This window comes from Halichoerus grypus, chromosome 5 (assembly GCF_964656455.1).
Source record: "Halichoerus grypus chromosome 5, mHalGry1.hap1.1, whole genome shotgun sequence".
NCBI lineage: Eukaryota > Metazoa > Chordata > Mammalia > Carnivora > Phocidae > Halichoerus > Halichoerus grypus.
Window position 1 is genome coordinate 171,791,209 of NC_135716.1, and position 16,834 is coordinate 171,808,042.

A 16,834-nucleotide genomic window follows, 5' to 3' on the forward strand; every position below is an offset into this window, starting at 1 on the left:
GCCTGCCCTGCACAGGTCTAACCATCTTCTCGTCTGTGTTTGCATTCAGGTAATGAAGGATTCAGCTCCGGAGCTGAATGTGAGTAGTTCTGAAACAGAGGAGGACAAGGAAGAAACTAAACCAGATGGAGAAAAAGATCCAGATTTTAATCAAGTATGTGTCGAAGCTGCTTTTTATTGTCCTACCTTCCGTCGTTCTGAAAGCAGCCACTCCAGGTCCCTGGAAATTGCTCCATCCCTTCCATGGGACATTGGTTCTCAGCTCCCTTCTTTGTTTGCCCTCTTTGCTTAGTTTTCATGGCTTGCAGTGGCAACCCTGATTTCTCTCAAAAAGCTGTGAACTGCATTATTCCAGAATTAATATATTTGTTGCTACTGAGTAGGAAAGGTTAAAATAGAATACAATGATTAAATCTTTTGCTGGAAAAGAAGACTAAAATGAGATCCATATCTTGGTTTGTTGTTTATTCATGGATTATTTAAGTATGAAAACATTAACTCAGTTTCCTTCATTACAAACAAAATATACTGTGGTCTTACTAATGGAGTTTATAGAAGAGATTTCTGCCTCTCTCTGTGTTAATCAAATGACCAGTTCAGCATTCGTCTTTTGTATTTCATTATGATAAATTTAATCTTTTTCTTCTAAAATTATATGTTTTCTTTGTATTTTGTTATGGTTTTCTATCCCACTTATTTTGTTGCTTGATTATATTGTGCATATTCATAGTGTTATTGGAGAAAAGTAACTTAAGAACAGGAAATAAAGTGGGAATATGGTTGATACAGGGTGTCGGTAAGTTTCAGCTTCTCAAAAACTCAGACCACTGTGTTTCAGGGTATTTTATGGATACCTTAAATTCATGGAATTTCTACTCTAATTAGAGTTTAGGTTTAACAAATGAGACATGTATTTTCTTTCTTTACTGCTAAAATACAGTAGTCAAATTATGGTTAACCTTCTCCCTGAAGGAATAAAAGTGTTAAAATGGCCATGTGCTGTATCTGAATCTGTTACAGAGCAGAGCTATCTGGGCTTGTTGGGCTCTCTGTACACACTGATACTATTACTTCATTTTCAACATTAAGAAAGTCTGAAAAGCCCTCTTGACTACAATCTTGGTCTCCCGGAGGTAAATGTTACTTGTAGTTTTCCAACTGGTACAGGGAGATAGCCCCATTTGTTTTCCATGGCTTGCTGGATCTCCTAAAACGCTCACTGTGAATACCTATGAAAAAGGATAAAATTGCACACTTTGTGCACCACCCTGCTGACCATGATCCGCCACTCATTCAAATTTATGCTTCAGTCAGTCAGCACTGGAGGGCCGCTTTGGTTCAGAAATAGCCAAACTTATACATTTTACAGGAATGCAGACAGAATTTTGACGGGACGTTATAAATACTGTGCTTATTCAGACCTTTGTAGATATAGGTCTTAATGTTTCTTGGGATGCTTTTTGAAATGATCCCTTGATTGGAGTTTGCAAACATATCTTTGTGGTCAGTTTCTAACCATATTTGTCATCAACTCTTCTCATGTCCCCATCGCCTCAGACCATCCATCTTGCAAGGCAGAGATCCACAAACTAGTTTGTTTGCTCATTTTGGTTGCTACATTAAAATCCCATGGGTATTGGGCAGTGAACATATCCACCAGACTTAGGACACTATTCTCTTGCATTGCTTGGCTGGCAGTACGATAATTGTTTTAATCATTATGTCTTGGAAGTATGGTTTAATAATCAGTTGGAAATCTCATCTTTTTTTCAAGTCCGTTGTCACTGACTTCATTTTTTGTTCTTCTGGTAAACTTCGTAAATTACTTTGTAAAGCTTGATATGTACCTTCATATTGTCTGTCCTTAGCTTCTGTTTCAAGCTTTGCTTTTCAGCCTGAGTTATTTAGAAAACTTTTTATATTTTCAAGTGATGTAGATTTTTGGGAAGCCAGTTTTTTTGAATGTCTAGTTTTATTCATTGTGGTTATAACCACAGCAATTTTTAAAGAGTTGATGTAGAATTACTCTTCTCAGTTGTGGAGGACAACAGATTTCATATTTACAAATATGATAGAGAATGATGGGAAACATTGCCTTTTATGCTGTAATTTCTTTTATATATACATTATAATTTTCTCCTGTCTTCCCTCTCCTTGTTTGGATATTGTAATACTCTAGAGTGTTTTAAATATTTTATCCCTCAAAAAAATCTCGTGTGATCTTTCTTTAGAAGAGGAGATGGTCCCGGAAGAATGTCATGCCTTTCAGAAGTTCAGCATCCTGACATTTTCTTTGTAACGTGTTACGGTATCTCAGTACATGGAGAGCATCTGCAATTGCTGATTTAAATCCCCATAATAGGAAATGATGCATCTCCGCTTGTCCTTAATGGGGAGGAACAAATCCCCCTTTTTCCTCTAAGCTAGATCAACCCGGTCTCTTTGACTTTGACCTTTTCTACAATTCAGGTTAATGATGCACCCAGTGTTGGATATCACTTAGGTAATGGAAAGCTGTCTAAAAGCAGTGGGCTGTTTTTTGTCAAATAAGTTGGATTTAAATTCTGTGGGTTTTTTTGTTTTGTTTTTTTTTTTAATTCTGGGAGAAGCTTTTAGACCCATTTAAAATCAGAGCCATTAAAAAAAATATATATCTTGCTCAGTATGTAGGGATTTGTTATTTGGTTGTGTTTTGTATGTCTAAAGTAAAATTTTATTTCGTTGTAGATATTTTTATTCTTCCTAGTTGTGGGACTTAGGTGCAGCTTGATCTTTCCTTTGAACATTTGAGATTGGGGAAAATGATTAGCTTTTTATTTATTTATTTTTAACTCCCCTTCCCACGTAACTTACTCTTCATGAATCTTAGAACCACCTGTGTATCTCTGTAGACTCGGGGCTAGAGCTGAACCTCGCTTTGCGTGGCGCCTAGCCAGCGGGTGTCCCCCTGAACCAGTGCTCTTCTGGGCTTGTGTCCTGATCCTCCTCTGCTTCGTAAATCTCTGGAGCTCTGTCAGTAATGAGTGTGTGGCATCTGTGTCCATAATGACCCCTAAATCGCTCTGCTCATGCACAGCTAACACTCAGTGACAACTGCCGAAACCAGAGCCAGGGCCTGGGGGTTACCTCATCCAGATTTAATTAAAGCAGGGGAAAAAAGTTGTTTAAGGAATCTTGTTTCTCTCGTTCCTTGGCCTGGTTCACAGAAGACTCTTGACGGTTAACCTCCTTATGAGGCTTTTATGGGAGTGTTGTAGAAAGACATTTGGTCCTTACCTATCCTTTTTTCTGAAGACTGCTGCATTATGAATTCTGTACCCATATGTATGCCTGTACATTTTGCCAAATTCTCTTTAGGTAGATGGTGTCCATCATGACTTCTCACCTCTAAATACTTAAACCAACATAAATAGGACAGTGTCCTATTACCCGGACTCAAATTTTTCGAGGTACCCCAAATATGTCCAAAATGATGTTTTCCCCTCAAACTAGCATGCCATCAGGGTATACATTTACTGTATCTAGAACATTGGTCCCACCTCCTCACCCCCTTTCTTTTTGTCTTTGACATTGACTAGACACCAGTTGGATTTCTTACAGATTGTCCCATAATCCTGGATTCAGCTGATTGCCTCCTTATATTACTGATGTTCCTTTGTTACTCTGTTCTCTATGTTTTCTGTCCACTGGAAATCGGATCTAAGTGTTTGATTAGATTCAGGTGTAACAGTATTGCAAGAATATTTCACAGTCGAAGCTATTTCGTGATCCTGTCAAGAAGCACAATGTGTCATCCTGTTTTTAGTTAAACCAAGTTTGATGTCTTTATTAATACTGTCTTTTGTTTTAAAGTTCTCAGCTGCTTCTACTTAGCTTCCATGCCATTCTCAAGGGAAGAAAATGTTTAATACGAACGTTAGGATTCAGGTTGTTTATGAATTAAATTTAGCAATCTTAAAGTTCTTTAGTTTATCATATGTGTGTTTTTCTGATTTAAGGTCAAACATAACATTTTGCTCTTAAATGTTCTTTTTATAAAAATTTTTTTCTTTTTAAATCCTGGAGCTTGCATGCAGTGAGAGAGGTATAGCTCACTTATCCTCCCCCTGCCCCTCCCCCCCCCCCCCCCCCCCCCCCCCCGCCCCCTGACGGTTTTCTGTGAGCCTGCTATGTAAGAACCTCCGGGGAGTTTCTACTCATTGTTGACACTGAATTTCAAATGGTTAAGGAACCAATAAATAAACCAGTTTTGCCTACTTGATGTACTTAAGAGCATAGGTCACAGAATGGGTAATTTCAGTGCTTTGTTTGTTTTGGATCTTTATTATAGAGCAACGGAGGAACAAAGCGGCAAAAGATAACCCATCAAAATTATATAGCCTATCAAAAGCAAGTCATTCGGCGCAGTATGCGACATAGAAAAGTTCGTGGTGAGAAAGCACTTCTTGTTTCTGCTAATCAAACATTAAAAGAATTGAAAATTCAGGTGAGGAAAATACAACTTTTGTTTAAGTATGCTCTGGACCTCGACTTCCATGAATTCCTGCTTTCCCTTATGTTTATATACGTCTGTTTTCTTTCATCGTTGGCCATTTTAACCTCTGTATGCTCATAGTATCAATCCATTGAGAGGGGATTCTTTTGATTTCACAATAATGCCTGAATTGAAATAACTCTTTCTTTTAGAAAGACTTAAAGTTTTCAAAATAGCCGGGAATCAGGGGCACCTGGCTGGCAGTAGTTGGTAGAGCATGTGACTCCTCAGGGTCATGAGTTCAAGCCCTTTGCTGAGCATAGAGACCATGTAATTGAAAAATAAATTAAAAAGTTTTTTAAACCAGACAGAATAACCAAGAATATTTCTGTGAAGGTGAGAGTGGTTCGGATTGTGAAAACTTGAGCAGGTTCTGAGTAGCTTTCCATAATGAGAAACAGAGCCATTTAACTTGTTCCATGCCGAGGTTGTTCCAGAATCATCGTTCCCTCACTTTATCATGCCCTGTGTTTTCCTTTGACCCCTTGATAGGTATTCGAGCCTATTACCAAGATGTGCTGTGAAACGTAAAGGGAATTAAAAGGCAGCTACTTGACTGTTGACTCACTCCAATGAGTCAGGAATTCTATCACAATATTTTTGGTGTTAGATAAGTCTCCTTGTTAAAATTTTAAAGTTACCTTTACCACCTCTCTTTATGGAGTGGTGTTTTCCAAATTGGTTTTTAAAGATTCATTTTAGATCTTTTCCTCCCCATCCCTCCCCCTGCCGTCCCCCAAACAAGCATTGGTTTGCACATCAGTTCAGTGAATGCAAGTAGGCATTATGAAAATACTTCATGATTTTGTTATTTCTTGGTATCAGTACAAAAGTAGTATAAATGAGTGTGGCAATGGTGTGTCCCAAAACCTCGGCAAGAGGGGCTGATAAGTTCAAGATGTCCATGAAGAAAATCTGGCCCCTAATCTGTTTCAGGCACTGATATATATCCAAAAAGTTGACCACACTTCCCTCTTTGCTACTTTCATGTGGCATAGTTTACTGGTTCTGCATTTTTTCTTGCTGCTGATATTTATCATTGTAATTGAGGCAAAAATACAGGCTTCCTTTGAGGGTGTTATATGTTCCAGATTGTCCTGGGAACAGTATTTCCCTTGGTTGAACCCGTGGCTCTGAAAATAAAGTGTTGGCATAATATCTTTACTCTGTTATTGTACCTTTTACATCTAAGAAAGCTTGTTTCTGTCACCGGCTTTTTGCCTGTCAGTGGTAAACCTCGAACATTCAAAACCTTTAAATTACAAAAAGAGTCCCTGTGGATAAAGACATTCAAAAAGCCTGTGCTGCTTTCTGCTTTTATTATGGACTACCATTTTTGAAGAACAAATCAAAAGTCAGCAGAAATATCCTGTGTATAGGAGCATGTTACCTGCACCAAGCTGCTGTTTGAAGTGAGCCACAGTTCAAATGAGACCCCCGATGTTCTCTTCCTGGATGGGTCCTTTGCAGTGTCCTTCCTCCCGCCCCCCCACCTGGGCTTTGAAGGCACTGTGATCCGGAGTCCAAACAAAGGGCAGTGAAATGTAATTTTCCCTCGCTGCCCAGTGGTGGCGGCTTTGAATCCTTCCACTAGACGTGACCTTTTGCCTGGCAGCCTGGCCAGCATTGGGGTTTGTAGTGGGTAGGAGTGTGACCCTCGGTTAGTGGTGGTCGTAAGTTTTTGTTGTTTTTTTTTTAAAGTATGTAATGCCTTTTTTTTTTATGTTTGATGGAGCCTTTCCTCTGAGGGATATTACATTTCCAAGTTAATAGGAGGACAACCTTTGTAAAATTGTAAATGTTTTATTCTGGACAAGCCCATTTACAGTTGCTTAAAACCTTAAGAAGCTTGCTTTCCCTGATTATTAATTCATCCACCTCTGATACCGTAAAGTAAATGGAAGTACAATTGATCCGTCTCCTTTCACAGAAGATGTTCGGTGTTTAATTGTATTATTTCATTTTCCCAAAGATAGGTTTTTGTTTTTTTTTTAAAGATTTTATTTATTTATTCATGAGAGACAGAGAGAGGGACAGAGGCAGAGGGAGAAGCAGGCTCCCCGCGGAGCAGGGAGCCCGATGCGGGACTCGATCCCAGGACCCTGGGATCATGACCTGAACCGAAGGCAGACGCTTAACCGACTGAGCCACCCAGGCGTCCCCCAAAGATAGGTTTTGAGCGGGTGATGTTGCCTGCCGTAGAGAGGAGGAAATGTTGGCCCAGAGGTTAAATGGCTGGCAGCTGAAGCCACTGCCCCTGGGTTTCCTTATTTCAGCCCCCCGCCACTCCCCGCTAGGGAACAGGGCTCTCGTTGTTCCTCGTGTGCTCTGTAGATCAGGGATGCTCCACCTGCTTGATAAACAGACCCATATAAGAGTGATTATACTCAGGCGTTTTTATGGTTTGTGAATTACTGTACCGAAGGCCTCCATGCCTTTTATTGTCCCATTCCCTCATTCTGAAAGAGCGTTTTCTCCTCACTAGTGAGTACTTGTTTATCTTCCATGGCCCCCCTTCTACAGACCTGTCTATGCCTCCAGCTGTCCAACCGACTCTTTCCTCTGTCCTCCCCAGATCTGACATGTGCCTTCTGCCACCATCTAGGCTACATTGTTCTGCCCTCGCTCTCTGAACCCCTCCAGGGTGGGATTACTCACTTTTATATTTCCAGCATGGAGCTAAGCATTCGACTCATGGTGGCTTCTTAATAAAAGCGTTATTAGTTGTTGAGTGAAGTTAATTAAATGTCCTTGTCTGTGTCCTCAAAGTACTGAGCATCAGCCCCTCAGTGAGTGTGCTCGTGGCCGGAGGTATTTGCTTTGTCCACCCTCACGGGGTTTTGGGATGTGAGCAGGAGTTCCTGCAGTCCAGCAGCTGTGACATTGCCCACATTAAGTTGGCCCTAGACACCTCCACCGAAACTCGTTCTTTCTCCTGGGTCCCCTTTGTTAACCCAGGGCTGGTTGGTTACTTCTGCCTGTGTGCTGGGCTGGCTTTGGTAGACGTGTCCTGGTAGTACTTCCTACTCACCAGAAATACGTGTATCGATGCACAGGCAGGTCATTGATGATACCAGTGCACGGGAGCCACAGATCCATCTCTGGCTTTTGTGTTGTGTGTGTGTGTGTTTTGTTTTGTTTTATTTTTTTAAGATTTTATTTATTGACAGAGCACACGAGCACACACACAAGCAGGGGGAGCAGCAGGCAGGGGAGAAGCAGGCTCTCCGCTGAGCAAGGAGCCTGATGCAGGTCTTGATCCCAGGACCCTGGGATCATGACCTTGAGCCGAAGGCAGATGCTTAACTGCCTGAGCCACCCAGGCATATCCCGATCCATCTCCGTTTGTTTTCCAGGAGCTGTTATCCTTTTGCTAAGTCCAGTTAAGATTCTGACCTAACAGAGAGGAGGCCAGTGTTGTTATCCTTGTTCTTATTTTTCTGTATGCCATTATTAAAATCACATTTCTGGTCATGATCTTCTTGGCTTGGAAAGCTCTTGGGCTCTATTATACACACAGTTGGCTCAGGTCTGCTTCATCTTTCCAGAATCAGAGAGTAGAGGAGTAGAGTGCATATAAAGGTAGAATAGTTTTCCCACAACATCATGGATATTGGTGCAATAAAACATATATGTCATAAAATACATGAAGCATTGAATAAGTTATGAAGCATTATAAAATGAGTACTCTTTTTAAAGATTTATTTTAGAGGGGGAATGGGCAGAGCAAGAGAGTTTTTTTGTTTGTTTTTTTGTTTTTTTAGATTTATTTATTTATTTGACAGAGACAGTACGAGGGAGGGAACACAAGCAGGGGGAGTGGGAGAGGGAGGAGCAGGCTTCCCGCGGAGCAGGGAACCGGATGTGGGACTCGATCCCAGGACCCTGGGATCATGACCCGAGCTGAAGGCAGACACTTACGACTGAGCCATCCAGGCGCCCCACAGCGAGAGTCTTAAGTCGACTCCACACTTAGCGCAGAGCCCGATGGAGGGCTCGATCTCACAACCCTGAGATCTCAAATGTGTGCCGAAACCAAGAGTCACTCAACAGACTATGCCACCCAGGTGCCCCTAAAATGAATATTCTTGAACTCACCCTCCCAAGTTACAAATTAGAACTTATCATTGAAGGTGTCTGTGTGCTCCTGTCCAAGGCCAACTTGTCCTTGCCTGCCCACTGGTAATTACTATCCAGAAATGATAAAAATAAGACATTTTTGTGATGTTGAAAAAATGTGTATTATGCATAATAGTGTTTCTGAATGTATTTACTTTTTTTTTCTGAATGTATTTCATTTTTAACAACTGGCTTGAATTAGGATGGGGTATATGGTCCCTTAAGAAATTCCTATTTTGGTTCCAAAACAGAGACAAGACTATTTAAGAATATACAGCAATCTCAAGGGCTGAATTATACAGTCTAGGCTTGCTAAAGGAATTAAAACCGAAAGAAGAATCCAAATGGCCTCCTGGTTAATTTAAAGATGGTCTTATGAAAGAATTTGGACTTGACTTGACAAAAGAATGTGGTACCTGGGGGCATGATGAGAGTGACCGTGATTTCCTTGCCCAGGACTTAAAACCAGAGGAGCTGTCAGCATGGTCCACCCTCTGCTCCTTCAGTTTGTCCACAACCCCCCCTCTGGGGGAGGCGGCAAGGTGCTCAACAAAAGGATCTGTGGGGGGCGCCTGGGTGGCTCAGATGGTTGGGCGTCTGCCTTCGGCTCAGATCATGATCCCAGGGTCCCGGGATCGAGCCCTGCATCGGGCTCCCTGCTCAGTGGGGAGCCTGCTTCTCCCCCTGCTCATGTCCCCTCTCTCTCTCTCTCTCTGTGTATCTCAGTGTCTTGAATGAATAAATAAACAAATCTTAAAAAACAAAAAAACAAAAAACAAAAGGATCTGTGGGTATACGTGTTCTCCAGCAGATCTCCTCAGGATGTTCCCAGATATGCTGGGATTATAGTCTCAGTGGGCGTGTAGCCAGTGGGCTGACTGTAAAGAGTAGTATCTTTCGTGGTCTGAAGACTTACTTGTTTTTGTTTTTTTTTAAAGAATCCATGTGTTCATTTATTCAAACAGGGTGTAAGTCTCAGTATTTTGCCTTATACAGACTTTCTTTTGTGTTGGCACAGATCATGCATGCGTTTTCAGTTGCTCCTTTTGACCAGAATCTGTCCATCGATGGAAAGATCTTGAGCGATGACTGTGCCACTCTTGGCACCCTCGGCGTCATTCCCGAATCTGTCATTTTGTTAAAGGTAGGTCACGGCTCCTCACCTGAGGAGATTCAGGGAGCTTTTGGGGACCTGCACCCATGTGTAACCTACCAGTGACCGTGGTAAGGATCGCCTCTGGGCCTCAGCAGGGTGTGCTAACAAGCGAGTGCCGTGGGGTTTTGCCGGCTTCGGCATTCTCCGGCTCTGGCTGAGCCACAGGAGACTGAGAGGAGGTCCGGACGTCATTGGTTCTTGTGGGGTTCTCATAATTTTTGTTAAAAATAATAGATATAGATTCAGCCTCTGCCCAGACTTCTGGATCAGCAGAATTACTTAACCGTACTTCTGTGAAAGCATCCTCTCTTTTCCTTCATCTTACAAGTACCAGCCAGTCAAGCTAGGAAACAAATATAAGACACGAGGTTTGGCCACAACAGTCAAAATACTTTTGGCTGTCTTAATGGGATTCTTGTCCAGGCCATGGAGATTGACTTTGGGTAGAGTGGATTTAGGAGAGGTAGGAAGTGTTTTAGAAAGGAGGGGTATCTGAGAGGTTGTCAAAGAAAAAAAGCCACTGAGCCAGCCTCGCTTAGCCCAGTCCTTGCCGTACTCCCTCCCTATGGGCTGGATTTCATCGCTTCCCTTTGCCTCTGGTTTCTCGGCTAGAAGTATCCCCACTGTGCCAAACACCCCTGCGTCACGCGGTAGAAACTTTGTCAGGTTTTTGAACTGTGAAATATATGCTTTTCATACCCTGGAGCCTTAGTTCTGGGGAGATCCAGTTAGGCCCTGAAACGAGGAAGCTCATCCATACCCACTCCTCCACATATCCGCGAACCATCCTCCTACCACCCGCCCCCTCCTCCTGTTCCCCTTTTGCTTGTCTTGCAACTGTAGGTTCTGTGGAATTATTTTGTAAACCTAAAGTTGCCAAGTCCTTAAGGACCCTACTAGGTCCAAAATTCTCGCAACAGCCCATTTTAATCAAAGGGCTTGCACTTTAGGCGGGCAGCTAGAGCCCACGCTGGTCATTGGCCTCTGCCCGTGCCGCCCACCCTGCCACAAGCTTGCACTCTGTGCTGGCTTCCATCCTGCAAAGGCAATGGGTATTTTGTTCCTGGTGGTGAGGAGGGACACAGATGTCTTTTTAAGCTAACCTATTTTTAGGGAACCAGTCTGACTTGGTTTCCACCTAACTCACTCTGTCACCATCACCGCTGGCTTCCTAGCTTGTATCATTTCAATCTGCGTTTAGTAATCTCAGGGGATCTAAACATTTCCATTTCGAAAAGTGTTTTTAGGAGCAGGAAAACAGTGCCACAGATAATGTACAGTTTTGAAGGTGATGGGTCTAGACCTACGTTGTGGTTGGCAGCGGCGTCCTCTGTGAGTGTTGGACATCGCTGGCTGTGCCCGAAGCCCGTTGTCTACTAGTGCTTGCATCGGTGTCCGTAGCCAGACACTCGTCACCTCCTGGGCCCGACCCTTGTGGTGAGGTTCTGGCCTGCTCCTGCTCCAGGCTCCCGCTCCCCAAGGTTTTGAATTGTCTTTCTTTGTCTTCCTAGGCTGATGAGCCAATTGCGGATTATGCCGCAATGGATGACGTCATGCAAGGTAAAGACAAACTTGTTGGAGGAATTTCTTGCTTAACTCGTTAGAATGAGGGGGCATTATACCTAATGCAGCTTTTACTTTTAACTTTGAAAAAAGTTCTACGTGTTGATAGGGTGGGGTCTTACAGCATTTATCTTAGAAGCTCAGAGAAAGAGAAAGGTGCGTACAAAAATTGGGGAAAGCTGAGAAGAGTAGTAATTATTTAGCTGACCTGAGGAAACCGGCTCACAGCTAAGTCTGCAGATGGAAGAGGTCTGCAAGAAGCAAAGGCCATTCAGATTGCGGAGCCTGCGACCAGAGGGAGGGCGACCGCTCACAGCCCCTCCTTTGACAACCCGTCACTGCTCCTTCCCCCACCTGTGCCTCGTGCCCACCGAGGGTGTGCGTCTCCGCCCTTCAAACTACTTAAACCACAGAGGCGAGAACGAGGCTGTTCGTAGCACAGAGGGAGAGTACCCCTAGCTTCTTGTTCAGAAGCTGGCAGCCACCTCTACCTCCCACGCAGGAGGGAGGAGATCCCACTCGGGGGATAGTGGCCAATTCAAGGAAGTCACCGCCACATATCTATTTTTATAAAGTGGTTCATCTTCCAGGTACCCTTCAGGGAAGCCCCCCCCAGCGCCCCCTGAACAGAGTCCTCACACTTCAGGGTAGGAGGGGCAGCTCCAGACCACCATGCAGTGGCGGATTGAAAGCATGAAACCGAAAGTTGTCTATTAGCAGACTTAAAAAAAAAAAAAAAAAGGAACCCAGAGGAAGCAGTTGATGCAGAAAGCATAAGGAAGCTTAAAAATTAACTATACGTAATACAGAGAGACCACATAGCCAGGGGGCTAGATAGAAGGAACATTCAGAGAACAGAAGGGGATTCACGAAATTAAAAAATGATTGCACCGAGGGCGTGATACCATAAGTGAAAATCTAGGGATGGGAGGATCCTAAAAGCATCCAGAGATGCAAAGGAAAATGAGTCACATTCATAGGATAAAGAGTCAGGAAGACAGGTGCATGGAGCTGTGCCCACAGGCTTCTGAGGAAAATTGAATTCCAATCAGAATCTACATCTAGACAGACTTTATTCTGCCCTCACATGTGATGGCTCTTTGTGAACACATGTGAGGTCTCAAAACACTTCTCTCCCATGCAGCGTTGGCCAAGATACTGTGGAAGGGTGTGTTCCTCTGAAGCAAGAGTGTAAGTCAAGAAAGACTGGAATGGTGGAACAAAAAAGTAGGGATCCCAGGAAAACATGCATGGGAACATAGGAAAAATGCCCTAGAAGATGGTGAAGGGAAATCCCGGAAGAGAAGCTCTGTGGCAGGTGGTGTGAGCATCCCCAGTCCAGATCACAGCTGGGGGCAGAGGGTGTCCATGGGGCAACATGGAAGTGACGGGTGGCTGTCTCGAGGTTTACACGTTTTTAAAAGAGCTTCTGCTTGAATTGGAGATGGTACAGAGAAAATGGAAGTCATAAATAAGGTAGCAGTTACCAAGACCAAAAAAAAAAAAAGTCCTACAAAACAGGAAATATAACCAAGGTCCACAAAGGGGTTCGACTGTGAGCCCTGTTCATGGAGTTGCATACCGGAGACCCACTGGCTTGAAAATTATCTCTATCTGGATGATAGATGGGTTAGGGGGCCGGTGGCACGTAAGAGCTGGTAGAAGAACTAAATGTGTATCTTTTGTTGAGGAAGTTAGTAGATACCATCTAAAGTTAGGAAGTAACAATGTAGTTGACCCTTGAACAACAGGGCTTTGAACTGTGCAGGTCCACTCATACGTGGTTTGTTTTTTGTTTTTTTTTCAGTAAGTGTACGTACAGCACCGTAAATGTATTTTCTCTTAAGATTTTTTTTTTTTTACATTTTTCTCAGGGCACCTGGGTGGCTCCGTCGGTTAAGCGTGTCTTGACTTCGGCTCAGGTCATGATCTCAGGGCTCTGGGATCGAGGCCGAGTCTGCTTTAGGGTTCTCTCTCTCCCTCTCCCTCTGTCCCTCCCCCACTTGCCCTCTCTCCCTTAAATGTTTAAAAAAGAATAATAACATTTTTTTTCATTAGTTTACTGGATTGTAAGAATACGGTCTATAATATATACAACATACAAAATTCGTGTCGCATGACTGTTCTCAGGAAAGCTTCCAGTCGACTTTTAGGGGAATCCAAAGTTAAATGTAGATTTGGGACCACGCAGTGAGCCAGTGCCGCCAACCCCGAGTTGTTCGAGGGTGAACTGAGTAAGCGTATTATCTGGAAGTAAAGTGCAGAAGAAGGCGCTGCCCGACTCTGAGGTGGTTCGTTCTAGAGTGTGGGAATGGAGGGAGGCGGGGGAGAGCAGCTCCAGAGGGCATCCCATGGCTGTCTCCAGGCCTGCCTCCCCTGGGGTCCTACAAAAGCTCTCTCCAGTTACAACCATTCCTCTACTGTATTTGACTTTTCAAATGATGGACGTGTGTTGCTTTGATGAAAATAAAACAAAACAGAAAGACTTTATTCTCACCCAAAACTTCAAAGGTAATCATTATGGGTGAGTAAGGTAATTAGAAGTTATTTTAAACTTTTTGTCTTTAGGCATCGAAGTGACCTTACTGTTGTCTGTCCCAGCAGTCTTTCCATTTTGGAATTATTTTTTTCTCTGTCTCTTTCTTTTTTTCTAGTATGTATGCCAGAAGAAGGGTTTAAAGGTAAGTTACATTTGTCATGTTTTGTTCATGAATGTCAGAGTCCTACTGTAATTTTCTCTTAAAGCGAAGGCCATAATTTGATTTTAAAATTTAATTCAATCTGAGTCTCATGACTGAAATTAATTTTAGTTAAATGCATTTTTTATTCAAGCAGCTTCATTATCTTTTTCAGCACTCAGGCCTGAGATAGGGCCTGTGTGTTCACAGTATCTCCTGCCAGATGTCCATTTTGCTTTCCCTTTCTCATTTGGAGGGGCAAGGTTGGGGGATTAGCTACTGGCATTTCGACATTTATATTTGCCTGTTCCCAGTTCCTTCTATCAGTCTCATCTTAGAGGAAAACAGTTTGTGTATCACTGGTAAGAATTAGAGGAAAGGAATTTGCTGCATTATATCTGGTTCAGTGAAAAGGTTTCGTCAGTCTGTTGAGAATCCAGGTACTTCTTGGATTATTACTTTGGATGGAGACACAGTGGTGTGTTGTCCCCTCATGGCCACTATAGTCGTGTACGCCAATAACATTTGTTAATTTGTCAAATACAGACCTTTGATATTTACAGATTTAACTGTTGCCGTCTTGAATCTTTTTGGCCTACTCCAGAGGTCCGTGGCAGCTTGTGATTTTGCCAAGGAATGAGTTTGCATCAGATATCAGGGGTTCTTTGCTAAAGCAAATGAGTGAGCACAGCTACTGGCCTAAATAAAGCCTTCCTGTCAATGCAGCTTTGTTGTCTACACGTTACCACTACAAAGAAACTACTGATGTGGTTAAAACAAAACAAAACAAAGCAAAAAATTTCTTTATGAGAAACGGCCATCAAATGAAAGCATCAATAAAATCTGATTAACGTGTGTGAAGATACCGCGTAGGAACATGGCTTTCAGCAGAAATGTGATTTAGCTGAAAGCGTGGAGTCTGCTGATATTTTTCCTTGTCCTTCAACATCAAGGGGCTGCTGTGCTTTAATTGGATATTCCCTGTTGATGATGCGTTCTTGGCAAATGGAATACATGAACTCTTAATTTTCAGTTCACAACTGTACTTCCACGTGTGTTTCTTTTCCCAGGTACTGGTCTTCTTGGACATTAATCTTTTGAACACTTGCTGACTTCTAAAGAAATGACCAGAAGGGAAGAGAGAAGTTTGGCATGTTAGGGCATTACTGAAAAGGTGGATTTAAGAATTAAACCATTCTATGACTCTTCCAAAAGGCAGAGAACTATTCCGAAGTGACTGTCCCAAATGCCTTATGTCAAATAAAGCAGATTGCACTGAAGGACATCAGACTTGAAGGAAATGTTTCAAATTTTATATTTAAGGGAGGGTGGTGGGCGGGAGGGGGCAAGTACAGATCGAACCAGTTTAGTAGCAGTAACAGTAAATCATGTTTACATATGAGATTTATAGTCACGGGAGGGAATAAAGTTCTGTTATATTTCCTTGCTCGAGTTTCATACCAGATGCATTGGTCCATAAAGGATTTGTATCACAGTAGATGAGACAACATTCTGCTCTGAACTAAAAAGTAATTCTTTAGAGACATAACCTGCTTACCAATACCTGTCTTTGATTCATATTTTACTTTCAATAAAGCATGAAAGTGAAGAACTTGCTGTAACTGTGGAACAGTGTCTTCAGATTAGCCTCCTCTCCGCGTCGGCTCCAGCACACCCATCCTACACACAGCCCACCGGTCCCTCTCTTATTGTTGGGTCAGGGACGAGGCACCTGCCTGTGCCCTGCAGGGAGCGAGGGATGGTGTCTGGGCTTCAGTGCCTTGGCTTCCTGCATTCAGGAAGGATGGTAAATGTGTAGAACCTGTGATAGCACCTTCCTCCAGTTTGGTTCTTTATTCAGAATTGGGAAATCGAGTATACCTTGCACTTCTCAAAAATCTGACCATCTTATAAGAAGAGTATGGTGGACTGAAGTACGTTTGGATAACATAAGTTTTTTTATAAAAATTTATTCTTCCCATTCTCCAAGTCTACCATTTCTTGGATCTCGTTTCTCTTTTTGAAAGCATTCCTTTGAAATGCCCAGAAAGGAGCTTTTAGATCACTTTGTTTAAACAAGGGAAAAAAAGTGTATGGATGGGGTGTGTTGTTTATCCAACTCAGGATTATTGTTATTAGTAGAACATAACCGAAACAACATTCTTAAGAATATTGGGGGGGTGGGTTTAAATGGGACTTAAGATGAGTGGGTTTCACTGTTTTCTGTCGAGTGTATGTACATGTTTGGGGCAGAGATGCTGACTCAGGCATCTCTCTTGCAAACACTTTTTTTTTAATCCTTGGTTTGTGCTACGCTCCACCCTCTCCTCTTTTTCCTCGCTAAAAATTTAAACTAAATAATAGATGGGAGAGGCAGGTTTCAATTTAAGGACCGGTAACCTTGGCAGATCCCTTTTGAATAGCTCTTTTCATCTGAATAATTATGGCTGTTTGGTAAAATTACAACTTCTTGCTTGTGTTTCCCCTCTGTGTTTGCAATGTCTCCAGTCTGTGCCCCCTGACGAGGTGGGGCGGGGGGACGTTTAATGAGCCTTTGTGGGAGAGTGAGAGCTGCACACAGGACCCCTGAAAGCCATCCTAGGAACCAGCTGTTCCCGCCTTGAGGTCCGTCAGCATAGGGAGTGGACTGGGAGTTGAGATCGCCGATAGCGAATACTGAGTTGTAAGTCCCAGTCTTTTATTTCCCTCCAAAGAAATGAAGCTGGAACATAAAAGTATTAACACACCAAGCAACTTATTCTTTCCCAAGGTAAAGACTTGTGA

At 42.8% G+C, this 16,834-nt stretch overlaps 1 protein-coding gene across 4 annotated transcripts in view; it reads left to right on the forward strand.

The window, feature by feature from the left end:
• The window catches only part of USP48 (ubiquitin specific peptidase 48), a 93,068-nt gene extending 77,401 nt beyond the window's left edge, over positions 1–15,667 (forward strand). For all 4 annotated transcript variants that reach the window (XM_078073695.1, XM_078073696.1, XM_078073697.1 and 1 more), the window contains 6 exons: positions 50–154; positions 4,331–4,486; positions 9,672–9,797; positions 11,321–11,369; positions 14,027–14,053; positions 15,121–15,667. In XM_078073695.1, the coding sequence (XP_077929821.1) occupies positions 50–154; positions 4,331–4,486; positions 9,672–9,797; positions 11,321–11,369; positions 14,027–14,053; positions 15,121–15,143 (486 nt within the window). In that variant the 3' untranslated portion in view covers positions 15,144–15,667. The remainder of the gene's footprint in view (positions 1–49; positions 155–4,330; positions 4,487–9,671; positions 9,798–11,320; positions 11,370–14,026; positions 14,054–15,120) is intronic.
• Positions 15,668–16,834: the final 1,167 nt, after the last annotated feature.